The sequence below is a fragment of the Schistocerca americana genome, chromosome 2 (genome assembly GCF_021461395.2).
Source record: "Schistocerca americana isolate TAMUIC-IGC-003095 chromosome 2, iqSchAmer2.1, whole genome shotgun sequence".
Lineage (NCBI taxonomy): Eukaryota > Metazoa > Arthropoda > Insecta > Orthoptera > Acrididae > Schistocerca > Schistocerca americana.
Window position 1 is genome coordinate 577,979,889 of NC_060120.1, and position 27,244 is coordinate 578,007,132.

At 46.5% G+C, this 27,244-nt stretch overlaps 1 protein-coding gene across 1 annotated transcript in view; it reads left to right on the forward strand.

Moving 5' to 3' along the window:
- Window positions 1–21,738: 21,738 nt before the first annotated feature.
- Window positions 21,739–27,244, forward strand: part of LOC124594197 (transcription factor GATA-5-like) — a 41,600-nt gene continuing 36,094 nt past the window's right edge. The window contains exons 1-4 of the mRNA XM_047132556.1: window positions 21,739–21,753; window positions 23,460–23,900; window positions 23,943–24,036; window positions 26,723–26,895. Of these exons, the coding sequence (XP_046988512.1) occupies window positions 21,739–21,753; window positions 23,460–23,900; window positions 23,943–24,036; window positions 26,723–26,895 (723 nt within the window). The remainder of the gene's footprint in view (window positions 21,754–23,459; window positions 23,901–23,942; window positions 24,037–26,722; window positions 26,896–27,244) is intronic.

The window sequence follows — 27,244 nt, forward strand, 5'->3', positions numbered from 1 at the left end:
CTCTACATCTGCCTCTATACAAGTACTCTGCAGACCACCACAAGGCGCGTGGTGGAGAGTACTTTGTACCACTGCTAGTCACTCCACCCCCCATTCCATCCCCAAATGGAGCGAGGGAAAAAATGTTGTCTACATGCCTCCGCACGGGCTCTGAATTAGCTTGTCTTCGCTGTGTATGTTGGTGGCAGTAGGATCGTTCTGCCGTCTCTCACAGATGCCGATGCTCAAAACTTTCTTAAGTGTGTTTTGCGAAAATAACGTCTTCTTATCTCCAGGGATTCCCATTTGAGTTCATGAAGCATTTCTTTAATACTCGTGTGCTGATTGGATCTATAATTATAGTAGAAAGCCTCCGAATTGCTTCGATGTCTTCCCCTAGTCCTAATTGGTGGCAATTCTCGAAGAGTACTCTCGAATGGGTCGCACAAGTGTTCTGTATGCGGTCTCCTTTGTACAAGGCATATTCGAAAAAAATAAGGACCCTTTGGTCATGTTGTTTTTGTTGTGGTCTTCAGTCCTGAGACTGGTTTGCTGCAGCTCTCCATGCTACTCTATCCTGTACAAGCTTCTTTTCCGGTCGTAAAAGTATGTATACATTCCTTAGAAGAAAGAAACACTCTTATAGGTAGGGCATCAACAGCTAAAATAATTACACGTACGGAAAGAAACACACGATCGTATGAAAATATAGTCAGGTGGTAAAATGCTGGTAAAACTGAATAGAGTCCAATTTGTCGCGTTAGCTATTTTATTGTAGTCGCTCAGGGTGTGACGCAACCGGTTTGGTACCATGTAGGTACACCCTCAGCTGTATTTAAGGCCTAATTTCCCATGTTATCTAAACGTTGTTCAAAGGTGAAACGATGAGCACCGCTGACGCAACCACTAACGCAAGTAAAAGTTAATAAAGCCAGTAGTCACTGTTAATTTACGTTTGGAGAGCACCAGACGTCCCATGAGGTAAGGAGAAACCGTCTACACTTTTGAACATCTGAATATTGAGATGACATCCAGAGTACAACAGTGTCTACCTCTCCCGCTTCGAGAACACCTAAGTATCGTCAGAAATGGTAGGTGTGTTCCAGAAAGTGCTGCTCTACATGTGTAACTGGAATGAACATTCATTCCGCATGGTGGTAAGGCCGTCAGAACTGGTTTCCTGGGTTTAAGGACGACATAGCCTCCGTGAAGAACATACAGAGTCCCCATTATTCCTCTTAGAAGAAGCTTTTATTAGCACTTTTATTTGCCAACAATGATGCATAAACTCCTTCAACCTGTCCGCATAGACGTTCTCCGCCCAGGAATTGAACCAGCTGACAACGGTGTTCTTAAGTATCTCGTCATCTTTAAACAATTCTCCACCAAGACACTGTTTCAAGTGTTAGAGAAGACAATATTCGCTGTATTTGAAGACTGAACTGTATGGCGGGTGTATAAAAGTTCCCAAAGGAATTGCTGAATCTTAACCTTGGTACGGACAGCGATGTCAGAACGTGTGTTGTTGAGGTGGACTGTCCCAGGCACGTCCAGTACGAGGCAGTTAATGGCAAAGCGGCGACTGTCAATGACATCGCAATCTTTGATTCATTTGTTTTAAGATACTATCGGCCTCGATAATGGGCCTCCACCCTGCTTTCCATTACGCACATTTCTTCGCCCAGTTTTAAAGTATCGACACCATTGTGCAATCTTTCCTTTGTACATGACAGCAGGCCCATAAACTAGGTACAGTTGTAGAGCAGCTGTAGATTCTTTTGGGCACTTACATCACGACCTTCGCAACTGGCGGGAGCAACGCTTTTTGCAATCACAGTTATTTGCTTTTACCTACATGTAAATGATTGTGGAAGCAAAACAATGACTTCCGTGGCTTCGTAAACAATCAATGGACATTGCTACATTCGTGGAACCTTGTTCTGGATGGCCAACATCCAAACATAAGTAAACCGTCCTTAATTATCGAATGTGCCTCGAAGATGAGCTACACTTTCCTAAGATTATTCCAGTTAATCGAAGACAATCGTTTTCTTTCCTTACTACCGTCCTTGCATACTCGTCTTGTTCATGTTGTTTTGCAATGTTACGCCTAGATGGTTAATCCATGCGACTGGGTCAAGCAGCACGACACTAACAGTGTTTTCGAACTTCACTGGATTTTTTCCTACTTATCTGTATTAACTTACATTTTTTCCACATTTGGAATAAGCTGCCATTCATCTCTACAGCGTCCTCAGCAAGCAGTCGCATTTTGCTGCCAACCATATCAATTAGACTGTTTCAGTAAATAGATAACAAGAAAGGTCCTGTAACACTTCCTTCGTGAACTCTCGACGATACCTGTGTCTTCTAAGAAGACTCATCGTCCAGGCCAGCGTACTGGCTTGCACTTTCAAAAAAGTCCAGGCCAGACACATATTAGAAATCCTAATCCGTATACTTGGGCCTTCGTTCATAGACTGCAGTGTGGCACTGTGTGAAACGCTTTCCAAAATCTCCTTCCTACTTACTGTTCTCTTTTCAATGAGAGAAGGAGGTTGGCTTCCCGCAGCCTGTCAACTTTACGGAGGGACCTATTGGTTCGGATAGGATCCGAGGTATGGATTTCGGCGTTTTCAAATAAATAAAGATTGCCAGTGTTAAAAGTTGAGTCAACAGACGAAAATCGAATCCGAAATCCTCGAACTTACAATCCATCTAAAGAGTCACAAATCCAAAACACTAACTCCAATAACTTATTCGAGCGGAAAGCTCTCTTGCAAGCTATTTATCATTACATTTTCCTTTATGAAATGCAGAAAATGAATCGTATTCATTTATTCTTCAGACTAAATAACTTGCGTTGTGGACTTTACCTCATTAAAACGTACGTTCTTTCACTGACATCCATGTTTACTCCACTAGCAGCTTTCTCATCTTGAATCACTGCTATTTGAAAGGACGGAATTTCAGGACAGACAGTCCCGATGGTAAAGAATATTTTCTTGTCCCTCTTCGTTCCGCTTGTTCTTTTCCTTGAGTAACCTCTATGTACAATAAATATTTCAAAGGAAATCTTATTTTGTCATCTCAGCATTAGTTAAGTTGAGAGCTTGTAGACTAACTTACAGATCATGTTTGATATTTCAGTTTAGTAGTCATCTTCAAGCATTTTATCTCAACACCGATGCATATAATTCAGCGAAAGATATACAGCGGTGATAATACCGGCGTACTTAACACTGAAAAGCAATGACTGATGTTAGTATCAATCTCCCGTTTAGTCACGGAATTTTCTGGCTGCTTACAACTGTAATGAGTCGGGAATCAAATCCCGACCTTCGTCATTCAGAGGAGATGATCTTGCCACAGAACCATCCACGACGACCATCACTGTTCCAATATCTCAGTAACCTTTTTCCTACTTTCCAAACTACAAAACAGCTGATGAGACACTGACAGGCTGTTTCGTTAGCTAAGCACACAAGGCAAAAAAATTAGTCACCACCCCACCCCCACCCCTCCAACAGACACCGCGCCATTAGCATGTAACTCTGCCTCTGTCTTGATAACGGCCTCAGTTCGGAGAGTAACAGTCCATAAATTTTTTACAGCTAAGCTGCGTGCAGCTGACGCAGCTCACAGATCACTAGATTCCGTAGAGGTAACAAATATGGGGAATGTTGAGTCTCGTGTTTCACCCGCTGCCCCAGGTAGTCACAGACATTTTCTGTGGGATTAAAGCAGGGTGTTTCACAGACCATTCGACATGTGTTAGGATGCTTGGAGTGTACGTCATACCAGGAGCGTATGCATGCAGCTGTGTGAACAGGCTGCTGCGGTTTGGACGACAGTAGTGTCCACAGCACACAAATCATGGTGATGTAGAAGAAAAGGGCAACAACTGGTCGCTGATGATGTTTAAATAAAAGTTATGGTTCATTCTGAAAAGATAAAGCCGTTTTACCTGTAAGTCTTTTATTTATAGGCGCGACCTGTTTCGCAGCACTTAAGTAATAGTCCAATGTTTGTGCGTAGGGAGTTCAGAAGAATGGGTTACAATGGTCGAGCGGTTCTCCATAAGCCACACATTTCTATTTTGAAAAATGAAGAAACGGCAGAAGAGCTGCTTATTCCACAATCGTTTTGTTGTGTGCGCCACCGGTTTCGGAGCATCTAAAAGTTCTATCATCTGGTGTAAAAGAAAGTCACTTAAACATTTGAGATCATCCTCATTCCAATGTTGCCATGGAACCAAAGGCTCCGTGACAAAAGTTTAAAAGGGACAAAAAGACCACTCCTCCGCGCTGCGCGACCGGGAACGCAAACAGGAAAGTTGCATAATTCTCTTGTTTACATAGTTTTTCCGGCTGTTATGGAATTTCTGTCCCTTTTACCATTTTGACATGGAACCTTTCGTTCTTCGACAACAAATGGTTCAAATGGCTCTGAGCACTATGGGACTCAACTGCTGAGGTCATTAGTCCCCTAGAACTTAGAACTAGTTAAACCTAACTAACCTAAGGACATCACACACATCCATGCCTGAGGCAGGATTCGAACCTGCGACCGTAGCGGTCTCGCGGTTCCAGACTGCAGCGCCTAGAACCGCATGGCCACTTCGGCCGGCCTCTTCGACAACATTGGGGTGAGGATGATCTCAGATGATTAAGTGATTTTATTTATGATGGAGCTTTAAGTGTTCCAAAGCCGATCGTGCACACAGTAAAAAGATTTTGGGTTAAGCATATGTTCTGCGGTTTCTTCATTCTTCAAAATTGACTTGAACAGTTGCGTCTGACTCATAATAGGACCACTTTCTACACATTTCTATAGTTATTGCTAAGTGACGCTTGAGGTGGTGAAAAGAACGATGCCACTGGATGGTTGATGACTGAAGACGAATGTTTTAGAGTGGTGAATCATATTATACCCTGCGACAATCCAATGGAAGGGTTTCAGTTTGGCAAATACCTGCAGAACTTCACCTGCTATCGTGTGTGTTGGCAACTGAATTACGGAGGAGGTTATGTTACAGTACGATAGTTTTTTTTCCTTGGTTATAGTGTTGTCCACTTCCTGTACTTAAGCAAATACTAAATGCGAAAGGATATGAATACCATTTACATCATTGTGTAGTGCCTAAGATAGACGAACACTTTAGAGATAATTGTTCGTGTCAGCATGACAATGCTCCCTGTCAGCATTTTTGAGACAATGATTTGTGGAAATTAAGTCCTGAAGAAGACTGTCCGGTCCAGAGTCTAGACCTGAACCCATTGTAACAGGTTTCGGATGAGTTAAAACGTCGAATTCGCTGCAGTCACCAGCATCCTGCATGACTACCTTCTCCGGTTTCGGCTCTTGAGAAAGAATGGGTGAAGGGCGCGCATACCTCACGTTAATGTCCACTAATAGGTGTCCGGATACTTTTGATCACACACTGTGTACTAAGAACATAGAATGAATGTTTCAGTTTTTCTCCAGTCACTGTTAATATACTCATACATGCTCAGACAGAGAACTACAAGACAGCAGAGAACGCTGAACGGCCTTGGCGGTTGCCTGGCGAGGCTTATGATCTGGTGTGTCCTGCAGGAGCATCGGCACGCAGGCATCGCCATGGACGGCGCCGGCGGCAGCGACGCCAAGCAGAAGGCGGCCCACCACCACCAACAACATCAGCAGCAGCAGCAACAGCAGCAGCGCGCCTCTGGGCAGCAGGCGTCCGTCATCACCTCAGCTGCACCAGGCTCGAGGAGGGAGCTCCAACAGGTGAGGCCCGCTCTCCTCAATAGCTTCGCAAGTCCTGAACCTGCCTGACCACCAGGCGAAACAAGTCATGAGCCCCAGAATGAATTTTCACTCTGCAGTAGAGTGTGCGCTGATTTAAAAACGCCTGGCAGATAAAACTGAATGCCAGACTGGGACTCGAACCTGGGACCTTTGTGTTTCGTGGGTAGGTGCTATCGTGACTGAACTATCCAACTGTCATTAACAGAATAGATACAAGAATAAATAAGGGGGGGGGGGAGGTTACATGTTACACTGTTCGACAATTTCTAAGGAACAGAGACATTGTTGGACAGGAATAATCACAGCCAATGTTGGATGACGTGAAACGTAGTACGTATGTAACAGGGGTTGTGTGGTATATTTATAACGAAAAATGGTACAGATGTCACTACATGGGAATGCAGGACAACAGAGATAGTAAACGTTCATATTTGATACAGGTCAGACTCCCAGCATAAAGGTCCATAGTGCACTCCTAGGGCACTAATGCACAATTTGCACTTGTTATTCATGCTGGCTAGCAATCTGTTGAGGGGTCCTTGGAGAATATTTTCCCACTCGTCTCTCAAGGCAGTTTTCAGTTCTTGCAGAGTTCGGGGAGGGGATTTTTCTTGAGAAAAGCGTCTACCAAGAGCATCCCAAGCATGGTCAAGGGTTTAGGTCGGGGAGTACACAGGCCATTCTGTATATTCAATATCTTTCTTTGTGGCTTTCACACGTCTCACTCCTGTTTGGGAGAAACATAGTTGTGCATAAACAGAAGATCGGGACCTACCACATCCCTAAACCGATGGACATGATCAAGAATAATCTCCCTGCAATACCTATGCAGTGGCGTTTGCCATTGTACGTAGCTCCTGCCCACACCGTAACGTCTCGGTCGTTTCGATGACGCTCGTGAAGATTCAATGTTGTATAACGTGTTTCCCCCTGTCTCTCCACACCAATTTCTAGTCAGAATGACTTGCCGCAGTGAAGCGTGTTTCGTCGAAGAACATCACTCTCAAGCGCTGTTATTGACCCCAACCAGTATGTTCCTTACGCGAGCGAACACTTTCTCGACAAAGGCGCCATTGAAATGCGATGTATTTAATAGGCTCCGAAAATATAAGGCCGCCTGATTTAATCACCTCATAGGCAGAGACACATGTACTGGTAATGGATGTATCTGCAGCGATCTTCCTAGGAGCGCTTTGTCGCTTCCTCTATGAGACTGTGGCTACATATCGATCGTCTTGCGGTGTGATGGTCCATCTACAATCACCAACCTGCTATCGCCTAGTCTTTCTACTTTCAGCGGCCTTTTTTAATCGCGAGATGACACTTTTGGACGTATCCATTACTATGGCCCCAGCAGTGAGACTCTGAGCATCTTCGACCAACCCAACAGTTTGTTCACGATTGTTAGCAATCAAATATGTCTTGCAGACATGTTTCAGCACGAAAAGGAATCTCACACTAATCGGCTCCACAACTACCTTCCTCAAACACCGTACTGCATGATGAAACTGTATGGTTCCAGAGACTTTATCAAGTCTCAGACATCTATAATGTACACTACTGGCCATTAAAATTTCTACACCAAGAAGAAATGCAGATGATAAACGGGTTTTCATTGGACAAATATATTGTACGAGAACTGACATGTGGTTACATTTTCACGCAATTTGGGTGCATAGATCCTGGGAAATCAGTACCCAGAACGACCACTTCTGGCCGTAATAACGGCCTTGATACGCCTGGGCATTGAGTCAAACAGAGCTTGGGTGGCTTCAACACGATACCACAGTTCATCAAGAGTAGTGACTGGCGTATTGTGACGAGCCAGTTGCTCGGCCACCATTGACCAGACGTTTTCAGCTGGTGAGAGACCTGGAAAATGTGCTGGCCAAGGCTTCAGTCGAACATTTTCTGTATCCGAAAGGCCCGTACAGGACCTGCAACATGCGGTCGTGCATTATCCTGCTCAAATGTAGGGTTACGCAGGGATCGAATAAAAGGTAGAGCCACGGGTCGTAACACATCTGAAATGTAACGTCCACTGTTCAAAGTGCCGTCAATGCGGACAAGAGGTGACCGAGACGTGTAACCAATGGCACCCCATACTATCACCCCGGGTGATACGCCAGTATGGCGATGAAGAATACACGCTTCCAATGTGCGTTCACCGCGATGTCGTCAAACACGGATGCGACCATCATGATGCTGTAAACAGAACCTGGATTCATCCGAAAAAATGACGTTTTGCCATTCGTGCACCCAGGTTCGTCGTTGAGCACACCATCGCAGGCGCTCCTGTCTGTGATGCCGCGTCAAGGGTAACCGCAGCCACGGTCTCGGAGCTGATAGTCCATGCTGCTGCAAACGTCGTCGAACTGTTCGTGCAGATGGTTGTTTACATGCAAACGTCCCCATCTGTTGACTCAGGGATCGAGACGTGGGTGCACGATCCTTTACAGCCATGCGGATAAGATGCCTGTCATCTCGACAGCTAGTGATACGAGGCCGTTGGGATTCAGCACGGCCTTCCGTATTACCCTCCTGAACCCAGCGATTCCATATTCTGCTAACAGTCATTGGGTTTCGACCAACGCGAGCAGCAATGTCGCGATACGATAAACTGCAATCGCGATAGGCTACAATCCTACCTCCTTAAAAGTCGGAAACGTGATGGTACGCATTTCTCGTCCTTACACGAGGCATCACAACAACGTTTCACCAGGCAACGCCGGTCAACTGCTGCTTGTATATGAGAAATGGGTTGGAGACTTTCCTCATGTCAGCGCGTTGTAGGTGTCGCCACCGTCGCCACCCTTGTGTGAATGCTCTGAAAAGCTAATCATTTGCATATCACAGCATCTTCTTCCTGTCGGTTAAATTTCGCGTCTGCAGCACGTCATCTTCGTGATGTAGCAATTTTAATGTCCAGTAGTGTATATACGCAAACTGAAGCGTCGAATGAAAATTTTTACCAAGGCTGGGATTCGAATCTGGATCTCCTGCTCACTAGGCAGATGCGCTAACCGCTATGCCACCCAGACACAATGGCTTTGAGTGGGAATTCCAAGAGGGCTGAGGTGTGAAAGGGAATTTGGGTTGAGGAGGGAAGCGTGCTAGGGTAGTCCATGCAGTTGTGAAAAGCCAAGGGTGGTGTATCGGTTAGCGCATGTGCCAGGCGAGCAGGAGACCCACGTACGAATCCTGGTTTTGGTACCAATCTTCATTCGTTGCTTCAGTCTGTATAAACATTATACAACATGAACTATGAAATGCACACAGCGAGTTCATGCACATGCTTCGGTAACGTTAACACGTCTACATTTCCTTTTACTATAGTTGGTCGGGTGTCCCACAGCAACTGTCGATTGTTCCACAGCAGTTGGCAGTAGGCCCTTAGCAAGTGTCAGCCGTTCCTTGGCAGTTAGTAGTGTACATACACATTCATATTTGTGGTCTGAAATGGCGGCACTGTGCAGAGCCCGAAATGTCGGTGGTGACAAGTGTGTGTGTTTGCGCTGACAGCCGTCCCCGCAGCCTCCGCAGCCGCGGCAGCAGGTGATGCGCACCATCACGACGTCGGGCCTGATCGCGGTGGGCCCCGTGCCCGACGAGGCGTCACCCGCCGCCAGCCCGCAGCACCAGGCGCAGGCCGTCAACGGTCGCAGCCCCGCGACGCACAGCCCGCCCGCCTCCATCAAGCGGTCGCCCGACCACCACCCACCCCCGCAACAGCAGCAGCAGCACGCCGCCTACGCCGCCCACAGCCGCTTCTCCTCGCCGCAGCACCAGTACTCGCCGCAACAGGTGCGTGCGTCTCTTTGACCCTTTGCGTTGCTTACCATTGGGCACAATATCTTAACAGAACTTTTGAAGACTCTAAGGCATTAATCATACAGAGAGAAGCGAGACAATAACTGATTTATCAATGAGAAGAGCTATAGCATTGGTGCTCACAGTGAGGCATTAAGTCTGAAACTTACGCTGAGGTGACAAAAGCCATAGGGTACCTCCCATTACAGTGTCATACCTCCTTTTGCTCGGCGTTGTGCGACATTTCGGTGTAGCATGGACTCGACGCATCTTTGAAGTCCCCTGCTGAGATATTGAGCCGTGCTGCCTCGATAGCCGTTCGTAATTGTAAAAGCGCTCCTGGTGCAGGATTTTGTGCACGAAATGACCTCCCGGATTTGTCCCATATACATGTTAGATGGGATTCGTGTCACGTGATCTACGTGGACAGATCATTCGCTCGAACTGCCTGGAATGTCCTTCAAACTAATCGCGAACAGTTGTGGGCCGGTGACATGGCGTACTGGCATCCATAAAAATTCCATCGTTGTTTGCGAACTTAAAGTCTATGAATGGCTGCAAACGGTTTCCAATTAGCCTAACATCCATTTCCAGTCAATGATCGGTTCAGTTGGACCAGAGGACCCGCTCCATTCCATGTAAACACATCCCACACCGTATGGGAGAGACAAACAGCTTGCACAGTTCATTGTTGATAGCTTGGGTCCATGGCTTAGTGGGGTCAGCGCCACACTTCCGTCCCATTCGGATAATTCCTTCACGGCGCGTCAATTTTGTTTGTTTGTTTTGAAGTGTAAATACTTCTGTGTCGCAGGATCTGTATGACATCTCTGCAGTGTGCTTGCGGTAAATGAGGAAACGTGATCTATGGCAATGTTATTATCAAATGCGTTCAAATACCACCAAAGTGCTGCTATTTCTTTCTTGACTCCCAAAGCACAAACACAGGTAGACGTCCATCCGAGAAAGAAGAATATGTAAGCGGCAGCATGACTGTCATCATCGTTGTGAAATGGTGAGACAAGTTCTGTGCTGGTCGCGATTCGACACAAGACAAGAGGTAGTCTGGGCGGTCAACCTCATCCACCACGCAAACTCAGGTGTGAGGCACTCGAGCACCCGCCCTATAGTCGATCTCTTCCCCACGCAACTATCACACCTTAAAAAAGGCATTGAAAGGTCGACAATTCCTGTCGGGCGAGGATGTGCAGCAGGCTGTGACAAACGTCTTCACGCACCAAGACACGGCGTTTTACCAGATGATGTCTTCAGTCCGCTGCGTCGTGGGATGATTGCTTCAGTGGTCAGAGCGATTTTGCTTGATTGGCATATTGCTTCTGGGCTGTACGGCCTTCAAATGGACACTTATTGATCTCCCCTTATACGAGGTGCTATCCAAAATTTTCGGGTCTGATGCTGGCATCTGTTGAAAACTTTACCATCACCTTCGAAGTAGTTCCCATCCGCACGAACACACCGGTCCCAGCCGTTTTGCCACTGGTCAAACATTTCCTGGAAGTCCTGTTCTTTGAGGGTGTTTATCACCGCCAGCGATGCTTCTTGAATCCTCTCTAGAGTGTCGAACCGACGGCCTTTCAACTTGAGTTTCAGTTTTGGGAATAGCGCGAAGTCACAATGTGCCAAATCTGGCGAGTACGGTGGGTAGGGTACAACCACCATGTTGTTTTTTGCCAAAAGGTCCTGGTGAACAATGACGTGTGACAGAGCGCATTGTCGTGATGCAACAGCCGGTTCCCTCGACGCCAAAGTTCGGGTTGTCGTCACCGCACGTTTTCACGGAGCTGTCGCAAAACGTGACAGTAGTACGCAGAGTTCACTGTTTGGTTGGGTGGGACGAATTCTTTGTGCACAATCCCCTTGGTATCAAAGAAAACGATGATCATGCTCTTCACTTTGCTCTTCACCTGTCTCGCTTTTTTGGGTCTTGGAGAGCCCGGGCTCTTCCACTGGGACGATTGTTGCTTTGTCTCTGGGTCCCCCAAATACTTGTTGAATCATTGCAAGGGTCTCCGTAGCACTTTTCCCGAGATTCTCACAGAACTGGATACACACTCGCTGTTCTGTTCGCGGATCCATCGTAAAATCGCCACACACCGAACACAGAGTATTACGGAAACCACTGTGGACACGCAACACGTCCTCCCAGCTGAATGCCACTCCGCACAATGACTCATCAGATATGCAGCTCTCGCCACCTAACTGTGCAAAGATCTACTTCTCCTATTTTCCAGAAAGCAGCTACAGTCCAGAAAAATTTGGATTCCACCTCGTACTTAAGAAGACTGTCTGCTTGTTTCCTTGAATTAGTCCTCCACATTTCTATCTGAGCTGGCGGCTCTCTGTGTATGACCTATTCGTCCAGCCTCCCTGTGTGACGAACGCAGAGCCCCCTGCACAGGTGGCGTACTCGCCGGCGAGCGTGGCGGTGTCGTCGCCGTACCAGCACCAGCAGCAGGCGGCGACGCCCACGGACCAGTCGGCGGCGGAGGACGCGGGGGCCAGCCCCCCGCAGCTGCTGGAGGCGGCCGGCGGACACCGCTACTCGGCGCGGCCGCAGCAGCAGGCCCAGGGCCAGCAGCGGTTCGCGCCGCCGTCGCCGCACCAGCCGCAGTCGCAGACGCAGTCGCAATCGCAGGCCCAGCACGAGGTGCTGGCGACGCGCTACGCCCACCACGACGACTACCACGGCCAGGCCACCTCCATCACGCCACCGCCGCCACTCGAACATATACACCAGCCGCACCACCAGATCACCTACGAAGACCACCAGGTACGGCTACTGTTCTGGCAGTCTTCGGGCAAGACATATCTCGCAGGTGAAGAACAGATTGTAGTAAATAACTCCGAGCCACTTCATTTTCGATGGGAATTGGTTAAGTTGTGATTACGAGGCTTGTTTTTTAAGCAAGTACCGTTTTGAAATTAAAAAGAAGACTTGTTAACATATCTCAATAATTTTAGTTTTATATGAAAGCATGTACCTTAATCTACTTTTCTACATAATTTCGGTCAATATTGAGACACTTGTCATAACGTTGTACCAGTTTTTGAATACCCTCCTCATAGAAGTCTGCCGCCTGACTTGTTAACCACTGTTTTGACTTCGTCATCGTCTTGAAGACGCTGACCGCCCATAGAAGTCTGCCGCCTGACTTGTTAACCACTGTTTTGACTTCGTCATCGTCTTGAAGACGCTGACCGCCCAGGTGTTTCTTCAAGTGCAGGAACAGATGGTAGTCACTGGGTGCAACATCTGGGCTGTACGGAGGATGATCTAGAGTTACCCATCGAAAAGATGTGATGAGATCTTTGGTCTGATTCGCCACATGCGGACGGGACGGGCATTGTCTTGCAGGAAACGATGCCCTTGCTCAACTTCCATGGACTGTTGCTTTGATTCTGGTGTGACGTAGGCCACCCATGTTTCATCTCCCGTGACAATTTGGCTTAAGAAATCATCTCCGTCATTGTGGTACCGCTCAAGGAAAGTCAATGCACTGTCTAAACGTTTGGTTTTGTGCACATCCGTCAAAATTTTCGGTAGTCAAAGTGCGCACAATTTTCGGTAATTCAAGTGCTCGGTCACAACGACATACAAAACACTACGAAAAACAATAGGAAAGTCATCCCGCAAGGAGGAAATCGGAAAGCGTCTGTTTTCTCTCACCTTATTGTCCACTTCCTGCACCAAACTTTCATTAACGACCGAAGGACGCCCCACTCCGTTGTTCATCATGCACATTTGTGCGGACATCTTTAAATGCCCTCACCCACTTTCTTACCATTCCATCACTCATAATGTTTTCTCAGTAAACTGCACAGATCTCACGACGAATATCGATCGCTTTTAGGCCTTTAGCAATAAGAAATCTTTTAACAGCCTGTACTTCACAGTCGGCGGGACTCACGATTATCGGAGGCATCTTAAACACTCTGTACACAACGTAAACAAGGAAGAATCAGACTGTAATGGCGTCAGTGCGTAGATTAAGGTACAGGCTTTCATTTAAAAATAAAATTATTGAGATATCTTAGCACGTCTTTTTTTAATTTCAAAACGGTACTTACTTAAAAAACACGCCTCGTATTACCGCCAAGAAACAAGCTGCGACCATGAAGTCTACTGAGGGTGTTAATCCAACTCCTCGCATACTATATGATCAAGACTATCCGAATACCCCTATTAACGCGGAGTAGATTACTAGATATTATGAAAGACGGATCAACCGACATAAAAGTAAGCAGGCAGTATTTTATGTTAGTAGAGAAACAGTAACAGCATAATGGCTCACTCAGAAGAGCTCAATGACTTGGAACATGGAATAGTCATTGGATGTCATCTGAGTAACCAATCCATCAGGGACATTTGAGCGCCTCTAGAGCTGCCCAAGTTGCTTGATGGTGGTTGTGAAATGGAAACACAAAGGAAGATCCACAGTTAAACCAAGACCATCCAGACCTCGTGTTCTGATGGATAGGGATGTTTGAACATTACAGAGGGTAGTTGTAAAAAAATCGCGTGAAATCAGTGGAAGTAATCAGTCGCGAGTTCCAAAGTGCTATCAGCTGTCCGGCGAGCACACTGACAGTTCGTAGGGAGTTAACAAAGTTGGGATACAATGGTCGAGCACGTCAACGATAGCCGAAACTTGAGGTGGTGTAAATTGTGACCCCACTGGACTAAGGATGATTGAAAATGATTCATATAGAGAGACTGCTACGGTCGCAGGTTCGAATCCTGCTTCGGGCATGGATGTGTGTGATGTCCTTAGGTTAGTTAGGTTTAAGTAGTTCTAAGTTCTAGGGGACTGATGACCATAGACGTTAAGTCCCATAGTGCTCAGAGCCATTTGAACCATATGGAGAGAAAAATCACACTGTAATTTGTGGCAATCCGATGGAAGAGTTTGAGTCAGGGTAATTAAAATTACAAACAGATTTTTGACACAGTCAGTGACTCCGTAGATGTGTATCCACTTCGAATTTCCTTTGTTTTTAGGAGTAGATAATTCAAAGTGATTCATTATCGCCGCACAGAGAGGAATGCTGTGGTGGCTGTGTTCTAACACCATTTGCAACTTCGAAACTTAAGCACCAGAAGGCAAATAATTTAAACGAGATTGTACACTGATGAGGCACATCACTGCAGGCACATCACGCGGTAAGAAAAGTATACAGTATAAGCGGAGCAGATACAAAAGAGGAATCGTTATAGTGGTGATACAAGCCGAAAATGGGGGAATGCATTGACAAAAGCGGCTTTGACAAAGGGCAGTTTGTTATGGCTTCAACACGATACCACAGTTCATCAAGAGTAGTGACTGGCGTATTGTGACGAGGCAGTTGCTCGGCCACCTTGATCAGACGTTTTCAATTGGTAAGAGATCTGGCCAGGGCAGCACCCGAACATTTTCTGTATCCAGAAAGGCCCGTACAGGCCCTGCAACATGCGGTCGTGCATTATCCTGCTCAAATGTAGGGTTTCGCAGGGATCGAATGAAGGGTAGAGCCACGGGTCGTAACACAACTGAAATGTCACGTCCACTGTTCAAAGTGCCGTCAATGTGAACAAGAGGCGACCGAGACGTGTAACCAATGGCACCCCATACCATCACTCCGGGCGATACGCCAGTATGGCGATGACGAATACACGCTTCCAATGTGCATTCACCGCGATGTCGCCAAACACGGATCCGACCATCACGATGCTGTAAACAGAACCTGGATTCACCCGAAAAAATGACGTTTTGCCATTCGTGCACCCAGATTCGTCGTTGACTACACCATCGCAGGCTCTCCTGTCTGTGATGCAGCGACAAGGGTAACCGCAGCCATGGTCTCCGAGCTGATAGTCCATACTGTTGCAAACGTCGTCGAACTGTTCGTGCAGATGGTTGTCGTCTTGCAAAACGTCCCCATCTGTTGACTCAGGGATCGAGACGTGGGTGCACGATCCGTTACAGCCATGCGGATAAGATGCCTGTCATCTCGACTGCTAGTGATGCGAGGCCGTTGGGATCCAGCACGGTGTTCCGTATTACTCTCCTGAACCGACCGATTCCATATTCTGCTAACAGTCATTGGATCTCGACCAAGGCTAGCAGCAATGTCGTGATACGATAAACCGCAATCGCGATAGGCTACAATCCGACCTTTATCAAAGTCGGAAACGTGATGGTACGCATTTCTCGTCCTTACACGAGGCATCACAACAACGTTTCACCAGGCAACGCCGGTCAACTGCTGTTCGTGTATGAGAAATCGGTTGGAGACTTTCCTCATGTCAGCACGTTGTATGTGTCGCCACCGTCGCCACCCTCGTGTGAATGCTCTGTAAAGCTAATCATTTGCATATCACAGCATCTTCTTCCTGACGGTTAAATTTCGCGTCTGTAGCACGTCATCTTCGTGGTGTAGCAATTTTAATGGCCAGTAGTGTAAGTACATGGTCGCAATGTTTTGCCTCATCGGCGTGGGCCACTTCTGCAGCTAGTTTGGCCTGAGTAGTTCTGATGTTGTTGCAGGTGGTAGAGACGACGGAGCTGCTGCAGCTGAAGACGGCGCCGCTGTCGCCGACAGACGGGGGCGGCGGCGGGGGCGACGGCACCTACACCACCCTGCAGACCGTGCAGCTGGGCACACACCCCGGCACCTACCAGGTCCGTGCCGTCTGCATGCCCTCTACCGTTTACTCTAAACTTTAACACTGCTCACCTAATACTATGTTCACCCAAGTTACAGCTACTCCACCTTAGAAAAACAATTCAGTGATCCGTTCAAAACCAACGATAATTGTATTTACAGATTTCGACAGGTTATATGGTAAGTACTAAACCCAGCACCCCTGTTTTTTGAAGAATCCAACTTCCATGTAGGAGGGTGAGTCAAATGAAAACCTTAAATTTGTAATAAAAAATTGAAATTTCGCGCCGTTATCCTGTAAATTGGTAAGCGTGATACAAACAGCGTGCAGAATGGCCTGTAGGTGGCAGCGTAGTGCATATGCATACATACCGTCGCAGTATCAGTATAAAGATGGCCGCCCTACTTGCGACTTGCACCAGGGAAGAATAGCGTCCTTTTATTCGGTTTCTGCGTAGTGAAGGTGTGAAACCTATTGAAATTCATCGACGAATGAAGGATCAGTACGGTGGTGCATGTTTGTCACAGCAGCAAGTCTACGAATGGAGTAGGAAGTTCGCAAATGGTGTGACTTCAGTGGAAGATGCTCCTCGTCCAGGTCAGGCACAACGAGTTGTGACTCCACAGAACATTGCAGCAGTTGAAGCCATAATGAAGGAAAACCGCCAAGTAACACTGAATGACACTGCAGCACGTTTACAGATGGGTCAGAACACCACATTGTGCATGACGTGCTCCAGTTTCACAAAATGTCTGCAAGATGGGTGCCACGGCAGCTGACTCCTGAAATGAGAGAACGACGTGTTGATGCTTGTGAAGAACTTCTTCGGCGCTTTGAACGAGAAGGTGATGGCTTCTTTGCAAGAATCGTTACTAGGGACAAAACCTGGGTTCACTTCCACCAACCGGAAACGAAGAGACCGAGCAAGGAATGGCGCCATTCCTCACACCAAAACCAAAGAAGTTTCGAACAGAACCATCAGCAGGGAAGGTTATGCTGACTCTCATCAGCAGGGAAGGTACTGCTGATCTCTTTTGGGACGAAAAAGGCGTCATTTTGGGGCATTACATGCCTAGAGGGACCACTATCACCAGTGCATCATACACAGATCTCCTAAAAAAATCATCTGCGGCCTACAATCAAATCAAAGCGACGTGGATTGCTGTCAGCAGGTGTCCTTTTGCAACGTGACAATGCAAGGCTCCACACTGCCCGTACAACAGTTGCAACAGTCACAGACCTGCATTTTGAGTCTCTTCCTCATTCACTATACTCACGAGACCTTGCTCCAAGTGATTTCCATATGTTTGGACCACTCAAAGACGCAATAGGAGGAAAGAAGTTCCGTTCTGATGAAGAGGTACGGCACGCGGTGAATGAGTGGTTGCGCGGACTACCAAAAGAATTCTTTTCTAAAGGAATTTATGCACTTTGTAAGCGCTGGAGGACTTGCGTTGAGTGTGGGGGGAGATGATGTCGAAAAGTGATACAGCTTTGTACCATTTCTGCACAATAAATAATATTTAAGGTTTTCATTTGACTCATCCTCGTATAAAACAGCTCCAGACATCTGATTACTTTGCAAATGATATAATGTGTTAAATGTCTGCCATTAAGCACCAAAGTGATAAAAATTAGAAAACATTTGAAATTAAGTTTGATGGAAGTCACTAAGTGCCATTATTATCAATCACTGTATGGGTGTATTCCAAGTAATTTGCGCTCCGTTTTAAGACCTGTCCGCATCTGGTGCAGAGTGGTCACCGCATCTGCCTGCCATGCAGAGAGCCCGTATTCGATTCTTGGTAAGGCCAGGAATTTTTTATTATTAGGATTAACTGGTATAGGTTGCACTCAGTCTCGTGAAACCAAGTGAGGAGCTTCTCCATCGATTATAAGCGGTGTCAAGGTCAGAGCAATGTGATGACCACCTGCCCCTTCACAGCGCATCCAGTGACGCCATTGGCGGAGGATGACACGACGGTCGATCAGGTCCGATTGGACCGCCTAGCCACGGCGTGCCAAACTTCACGCGTGCAACGTGTGCGGGCCGCGTACAGGCCAAGGCCCGGGCTGTCACTCGGCCTTGCTCGGTCCTTCTCGGAAGTACTCGGAACAGCGCGAGCTGCGCGGAGTGGCCGCGGGGTTAGAGGCGCCGTGTGACGGATTGCGCGGCCCCTTCCGCCGGAGGTTCGAGTCCACCCTCTGACATGGGTGTTTGTGTAGTTCTTATCATTAGTTAGATTAAGTTAGTTTGAATAGTGTGAAAGTCGAGGGACCGATGACCTCAACAGTTTGGTCCCTTAGGAATTGACAGAGATTTTGAACAGCGCGACATTTGATTTAGCTGTGGTGCGCCGCATTTCGGTCGGCACTGAACACTAATTGCGGCAGAATCACGGTGCTAGCGCTGTTTAACATTCGCTATTTGTTCGTGGTATGAAGGACACTCACAGGTCCAGTGACTGTTTGCACAAAAACAGGCGGTCTAGCTATCTGTCGTCGCAATCCTTTAAAACCAATGGGAAAAGGGAGAAGAAGGGGAGGAGAATTGTCAATTCGCATAAGCGACAGGCACTGCATATTTGATATTAAACAACATTACAGTACCATGCAGGAAGAATTTAAAGATCTGGTTGACAATAAAAGAGCAAAAAATTACAACGATTGACAGACAGGATTCATTTTTCTGCAGAAACTGGTGGTACAAATAATAAAGTTCCTGAAGTCGCACACATTATTCCATTGTGAGTAGCAACTGCATTCACTGGAACTTAACGGAAGAATTTGGAGGCTTAATATACTACTGCAAAGTCCATTTCCCGATTTCAAACTCGCTATTTTCGAATTTATGGAGGGAAAAGTAGTGCAGGAACGAAAATTTGAGCGTCTACAATGGATTGCAGACTTCGCGTTTTAAGAGGACTTGACCGCATACTACCCACGAGAAGTAAGAGATTGTAAGGTAACTTCTTTCTAAATTGATGGGGAGGCATTCAAAAATTCAATCGCGTTATAGAATGGACACATTCTGACAAAGAATGTCCAGTTCCCTAAGCTTACTGACATTAAAGAAAACGAGAGAGCTGAAGAATTCATTGTGGCCTTGAAATAATTTCAAGGATAGTTTTATAACGATTTTGAGAACACTATCAGTCTTACATCTGTTTCTGAGCTGTTTTCGAGACCGTTTGCCGTTTCAGTTCAAAGGAGCCGCTGCGCATGTGTAGATATAACTACCTGTTTGACCTGCAAGGAAACCCCAGTGTTCATGCCAAATCTTTTTACGTTAAAACTGTCCAGGATGTCTACAGTGCTTTCCTCAAGTAGAGTTTCCAAGCCTCCGTAATGAGGTCTGTGTGAAAGACCTTTTTCAGATGATGAAACTAAATAAGTTTTCATTAGTTGTGAATTGAGTGCGAAACTCTATCAAGCAATCTGCGTCTGTTCGCATGTCGAGAGTTTGTACCAGGTAAAAATTATATTATGTCTTCAGCGCAACAAAAATAAATAATAATGAAAATTCGTTTTGACTGTGACCTGTGTTATTGAAAAATGTCAAATATAAAACGAAGTAATATGCACTGCGATTGCTTGCCATTTAAATGCGGAAATGCGGCATTTTCCTCTCTCCCCCGCCATCGGACAGTGCGGCACGGGTTGAGGGGGAGGGGGGGGGGGGAGAAATGTGATGTGCAGCTATTCTGCACGTTTAGGCACTTGAGCCCAGGCCTGGGACCAGCGCGTAGGGCGAGCAAAATTTCGGTTGTCCCTGGTCTAGGGCCTCAGCGCGAAAGTTTAACCAAAAGCTAGATTTTCATGCATCTCAATGCTTATGACGTCGTTTCCCCAGAACTAAATGTCGCATAATGGTACAATTTTACAGGCACATTCAATGGTGTACGTGGACACTACCCTCAACGATAATTTTGTTTGCTTTTATCATTTTGTGTGTGGGGGGGGGGGGGGGGGGGGAGGGGGGCTCAGAGAGAAAAAGTTTCATGGGTGTATGGATTTATGTGCAAGCTTTGTTGGCAATCATTAAGTGCTCTCATTCTCAAATAATGGAATAAAATACTGTCAGTAATTTTCGTGTAGCGGGTTTTTAACTGAAATATTTCCTACTGTGTTAAAACTTCAATATATGTTTATACTTCTTAATCAATAGGTTATGACACTGTTCTAAATTTTAAATACGTTCAATAGTTGTATAAAATATTGAAAATCAAATTTTCATTTCCCACGGTAGCAGTTAGAGTGCCCATGCACAATCATGCGTTTTAGTAAGGAAGAAATGCATAGCAGGAACAATACGACATATTTTTGAGAGTCCGTATCTTTTTCTTCTCCTTCTGCGTCTTCCTTCTCTATTTCCCTTTCTTTTCTTTGCCTTAGCACTTTCCACGGGGTTATTTAAGCTTTAGAAAGAAAATTTCAATTTAGAAACTATAAAATCATGTTATCGTTACCTTCGTGTCTCAGCTCTCCTTCCGTATCAACACTGACACATTTGTAGCGTTCCGTACCGAAATCGGTGATAACGGAACCCGTATAGAATCACTTTCTTGTCCGTCTGTCTGTCTGTCTGCCTCTTAAAAACGCTCTTTCTCAGGATTCGGTAGACATACCAAGTTTAAGTTTATGTCACATACTAAGATGTCTACCAACCCTTGGCGGTGTAACAAGTTGAAACTCCAAAGTTAATGCCGTTAAAAGACAAAGTCAGTTTCTGTCACATAATTTGTGATCTTCGCAAATTCACTCATCAAAACCTATAGGGTACTTCGCGTTGACCGAGAAGCATACAATATCACAAGAAACAACGTTAGACGGTACAAGTAAAGGAAAGAACCCAAAAAGTATTAATATGTGATTATATTACAGGAAAACGTTTCTTTTGTCGTTTGTTATCTGCTTTCAAACGCAAAATTAAAATATTCTCTAAAGTCTTGAAATTTAGTGTGTTGTGGTTGTGCCCTGTTGTAATGTTTTGTGATTCCTGGCTGGATGAGGAGAGGTTGTTATGATAGGGTGGTGGGCGGTTTCCTCTCACAACACAAAATGCACATGTGGTTAAAATACACTTGATTACCTTAACCAATAGAGAACTTACCTTCAGTATTGTCCAATCTGAAGTTCTGTGGCTAACAGTAATCAAATACATGTACTAATTCTTCAATCTTGTGCCTGTCCATGCCACAACTATATACAATGACTAAGTTCAAAAATGTGTGTGAAATCTTATGGGACTTAACTTCTAAGGTCATCAGTCCCTAATTTATCCTAAGGACAAACACACACACCCATGCCCGAGGGCGGACTCGAACCTCCGCGTGGGACCAGCCGCACAGTCCATGACTGCAACGCCTCAGACCGCTCGGCTTGACTAACGTTCCCTCACAGCTAGATAAGGCGCGAGACGACGACTATCACTGTTGAAGACTAGAGCACTGTGCGACGTGTTGAGGTGGAATGCGAACCGAGTCCTGATGGCACGTACTGAGGTACGGAGATACGAGATTGAGCGATTGAGACAGCTCGGTTGACGGCGGCGGCCTACATGCTCGATGGCCAGGGGGCGTTATGGCCGCGTAGCCTGGGGGCTTGCCTCGGTCTCCTCTTGTCATAGGCGCGTCTTGTTCAGCGTCTGCTGTACAATGTTTCCTAGTGCCGACCGGCGTGCTGGCGAAGACGTACACCAGCACGTAATCGACCCATATCTTGCCAGTATCAACGTCGACAACAGGAAAAATCGTCGAGATTCTCGATTCCCAGAATGGATGAACTGTCATATAAAAAATTAAGTTCGTACGGAACACGCAGAGCTCTACATCTACTACATCTACATTGATACTCCGCAAGCCACCCAACGGTGTGTGGCGGAGGGCACTTTACGTGCCACTGTCATTACCTCCCTTTCCTGTTCCAGTCGCGTATGGTTCGCGGGAAAAACGACTGTCTGAAAGCCTCCGTGCGCGCTCTAATCTCTCTAATTTTACATTCGTGATCTCCTCGTGAGAGGGGGAAGCAATATATTCGATACCTCATCCAGAAACGCACCCTCTCGAAACCTGGCGAGCAAGCTACACCGCCATGCAGAGCGCCTCTCTTGCAGAGTCTGCCACTTGAGTTTATTAAACATCTCCGTAACACTATCACGGTTACCAAATAACCCTGTGACGAAACGCGCCGCTCTTCTTTGGATCTTCTCTATCTCCTCCGTCAGACCGATCTGGTACGGATCCCACACTGATGAGCAATACTCAAGTATAGGTCGAACGAGTGTTTTGTAAGCCACCTCCTTTGTTGATGGACTACATTTTCTCACTCTCCCAATGAATCTCAACCTGGTACCCGCCTTACCAACAATTAATTTTATATGATCATTCCACTTCAAATCGTTCCGCACGCATACTCCCAGATATTTTACAGAAGTAACTGCTACCAGTGTTTGTTCCGCTATCATATAATCATACAATAAAGGATCCTTCTTTCTATGTATTCGCAATACATTACATTTGTCTATGTTAAGGGTCAGTTGCCACTCCCTGCACCAAGTGCCTATCCGCTGCAGATCTTCCTGCATTTCGCTACAATTTTCTAATGCTGCAACTTCTCTGTATACTACAGCATCATCCGCGAAAAGCCGCATGGAACTTCCGACACTGTCTACTAGGTCATTTATATATATTGTGAAAAGCAATGGTCCCATAACACTCCCCTGTGGCACGCCAGAGGTTACTTTAACGTCTGTAGACGTCTCTCCATTGATAACAACATGCTGTGTTCTGTTTGCTAAAAACTCTTCAATCCAGCCACACAGCTGGTCTGATATTCCGTAGGCTCTTACTTTATCAGGCGACAGTGCGGAACTGTATCGAACGCCTTCCGGAAGTCAAGAAAAATAGCATCTACCTGGGAGCCTGTATCTAATATTTTCTGGGTCTCATGAACAAATAAGCTCGAATCCTACTCGCAGCATTTTTGTTTTAGACGCTGTCTATGCTGCAGCGTAATGTTGCGGGTAGTGTTAAGACATGTTGCGCATACGGATGTGAGAACAGAAAGTAATGGTTCTTTTGTTTATCTTAATTTGTTGACAAACTGGCTGTTTGGCCTTTCGTTTACACTACGGTATTGAGAACGGAAGTTGGTGGTAGAGCCCGCCGTGCGTCCTGTGGTGAGCAACCGGTGTGTTGGCCTTTGGCAGGTGACGTTCGCCACCGACCCGTACCCGCCGCCGGCGAGCTCGTCCTCGTCCACGTACCACTACCACCAGCAGGTGACGTCGCAGGCGCACTCGCAGTCGCACCAGGTGGTGCACCGCGCGTCTCCGCTGTACCAGCCGGCGGGCAAGGTGATGGGCGTGGTGGGCGGCGAGACCATCTTCCTCAAGTCGGACCCGACGCTGAGCTCCTCGTCGTCGGTGGTGATCAAGAGCTCTCCGTCGCCGCCGGGCGCGGCGCCGCCGGCCATGATCTACGGCTACGAGCCGGCGGGGCCGCCGCCGCAGCCCAGCTCTCCGCAGATCGCGACGCTGTACGGCGCGGGCGGCGCCTCCTACCAGATACCCTCCTCCAGCAAGGAGCCCGCCGCCTTTCTCTGGACCACCGCCGGCGACTACATGAGCGGCGCCACCGGCACCGCCTCCGCCGCCTCCGCCGCCTACGGCGCCGCCGACGCCGGCGTCCAGCTCAACTACGTGCCCTACACGCCTAACGGCGGCGCCGGCTCCACCGCCACCACGCTCGCCTTCATGGATATCGGCGATGCCAGCATCGACCAAGGTACCCGCACGTTCCTCTTTATACTTACTTCGGCCCAGGCCTTTGAACTTGATCGAATGCCAAAATAGTTTTCTGAACAAAAATATCCGGACATCTATCAGTCGACACTAATATGGGGTTTCAGTGGACGTTAATATGGGGTGCCCCAGCTCTACTGGGGACTTTTTAATGAGGTTTGTAAACGTCTGTGGAAAAACAGCAGATCATGCTTCCTCAAGAACCAAACCAAGCTGCGGATCTGGAGTTAATCGACGTTCTATTTCTTTCGAAAGGTGCAGGCCAGACTATTTCAGGAATTTTACTGTCCACAAATGTAACTGTAAAAAGTACCCCAGATTGCATGTGTTTTCATTTAAAAGAAATGTCCTTCTAAATTTGGATGCACATTTCGAAAATAAAAGCTTTATAGTCTTACGAGTAACTTAAAAATGCATCCAAAGTTCTACCTTCATTTATACAGAGGATACGGCCTTATGATACCCAATGACTAACTGCACTGTCTAAAAACTTTGGTTAACACTTCAGTACACAGTGACTCTACTAAAATTTCGATTAGTTTGGACGAGACTACTGTCCGCGACCGTCTGATGCCACACAGAATTTTACAGATACAGTATCACTTCTTATTAATTCAGTGTATTAGTCTCAGTAGTCCCATCAGTCGTTTAGTTGCTTAAATAACGTTACAACGTTACGACCGAGTATTTCACACGAAATATTGCACATGGAGCTCTTGCCACAGTGACACCCAATTCTTGACTTCTCATCTCTCATGCCTAATAGTCTTGCGGCGACACATGACACAGTAGACAGCTTCTGCCGCGTTCTGAATCTGGTATTAAAGCCCCACACAACACAGGCACGCGGTTGCCCGTTGACCGGGTGATTTCTCTAAAATGCTGTGACTGCTCCCTTTCTTATACTTTAATTGATGTGTGCCCCAATATAGCCCACGTCGACGAAGCATTTGACCTTCTACATCTACATCTGCAGACCACATTCAAGTGCCTGGCAGAGGGTTCATCGAACCACCTTCACAATTCTCTATTGTTCCAATCTCGTATAGCGCGCGGAAAGAAAGAACATCTATACCTTTCCGTACAAGCTCTGATTTCCCTTATTTTATCTTTGTGATCGTTCGTCCCTATGTAGGTCGGTCCCAACAAAATATTTTCGCATTCGGAGGAGAAAGTTGGTGATTGGAATTTCGTGAGAAGATTCCGTCGCAACGAAAAACGCCTTTTTTTTAATGACGTCCAGCCCAAATCCTGTATCATTTCTGTGACACTCTCTCCCACACTTCGCGATAATACACAACGTGCTGCCTTTCTTTGAACTTTTTCGATGTACTCCGTCAGTCCTATCTGGTAAGGATCCCACACCGCGCAGCAGTATCCTAAAAGAGGACGGACAAGCGTAGTGTAGGCAGTCTCCATAGTAGATCTGTTACGTTTTGCAAGTGTTCTGCCAATAAAACGCAGTCTTTGGTTAGCGTTCCCCACAACATTTTCTATATGTTCCTTCCAATTTCAGTTGTTCGTAATCGTCATACCTAGGTATTTAGTTGAATGTACGGCCTTTAGATTAGACTGATTTATCGTGTAACCGAAGTTTAACAAGTTTCTTTTAGCACTTATGTGGATGACCTCACACTTTTCGTTATTTAGGGTCAATTGTCATTTTTGCACCATTCAGATATCGTCTCTAAATCGATTTGCAGTTTGTTTTGATCTTCTGATGACTTTATTAGTCGATAAACGACAGCGTCATCTGCAAACAACCGAAGACGGCTGCTCAGATTGTCTCCAAAAGCGTCTATATAGATAAGGAACAGCAAAGGGCCTACAACACTACCTTGGGAAACGCCAGAAATCACTTCTGTTTTACTCGATGACTTTCCGTCAGTTACTACGAACTGTGACCTCTCTGACAGGATATCGCAAATCCAGTCAGATAACTGAGACGATATTCCATAAGCACGCAATTTCACTACGAGCCGCTTGTGTGGTGCAGTGTCAAAAGCCTTCCGGAAATCCAGAAATACGGAAGCGATCTGAAATCCCTTGTCAATAGCACTCAACACTTCATGTGAATAAAGAGCTAGTTGTGTTTCACAGAAACGTTGTTTTCTAAACCCATGTTGACTGTGTGTCAATAGACAGTTTCCTTCGAGGTAATACATAACGTTCGAACACAATATATGTTCTAAAATCCTGCTGCATATCGACGTTAACGGTATGGGCCTGTAATTTAGTGGATTACTCCTACTATCTTTCTTGAATATTGGTGTGACCTGTGCAACTTTTCAGTCTTTGGGTACGGATCTTTCGTCGAGCGAACGGTTGTATATGATTGGTAAGTATGGAGCTAATGCATCAGCATACTCCGAAAGGAACCTAAGTGGTATACGGTCTGGACCAGAAGACTTGCTTTTATTGTTTTAAGTTGCTTCACTACTCCGAGGATATTTACTTCTACGTTACTCATGTTGGCAGCAATTCGATTCGAATTCTGGAATTTTCTTTGTCTTCCTTCTGTTCAATTAGGGAGGATGCGAGTGGATATACCTAATTACGTTTCTTCAAAGAAATCACTTTCTCAGTGCCTTTAGTGGACTGGTCAGTGAGTGTAGCGCGGCTCTGCACGAGCCTCAGTGTCAGGCCGGTAAGAGCGGGTGTTGTCGCAGGTCTGGCGTCGGCGGGCGACATCAAGGAGTGCGTCAACTGCGGCTCGAGCGTGACGCCGCTGTGGCGGCGCGACGGCACGGGCCACTACCTCTGCAATGCGTGCGGCCTCTACCAGAAGATAAACGGCGTCAACCGGCCGCCCGTGCGCTCCCAGCAGAAGAAAAGCAGCTCGGTACGTTACGTACACCTCCAAGTAACGAATGCCACTCACTCCTGAGCCAATAACAGCAAAAGATGTATCACGATTAATTACTGTCCTTCTAAAAGAGATACACATTCTGCCTGTCAATGCATAACTCAGGAGTACATCACAACATGTACAGAAGACTCCGTTATGATACAGTTCTGTTTTGCAGGCATCTAACCGTAAAGAGGAACAAGTCCCAGCTACTGACATGCCTGTGAGCACATATTCGTAAATAGTTGTAGTGTGGCTGGGTGGCTAAGTGAGTCAGTGTCGAGACAACAAGGACAAAGATTCATGACCTTGCACCCAATCTGCCATAGGATTATTTTCCGTC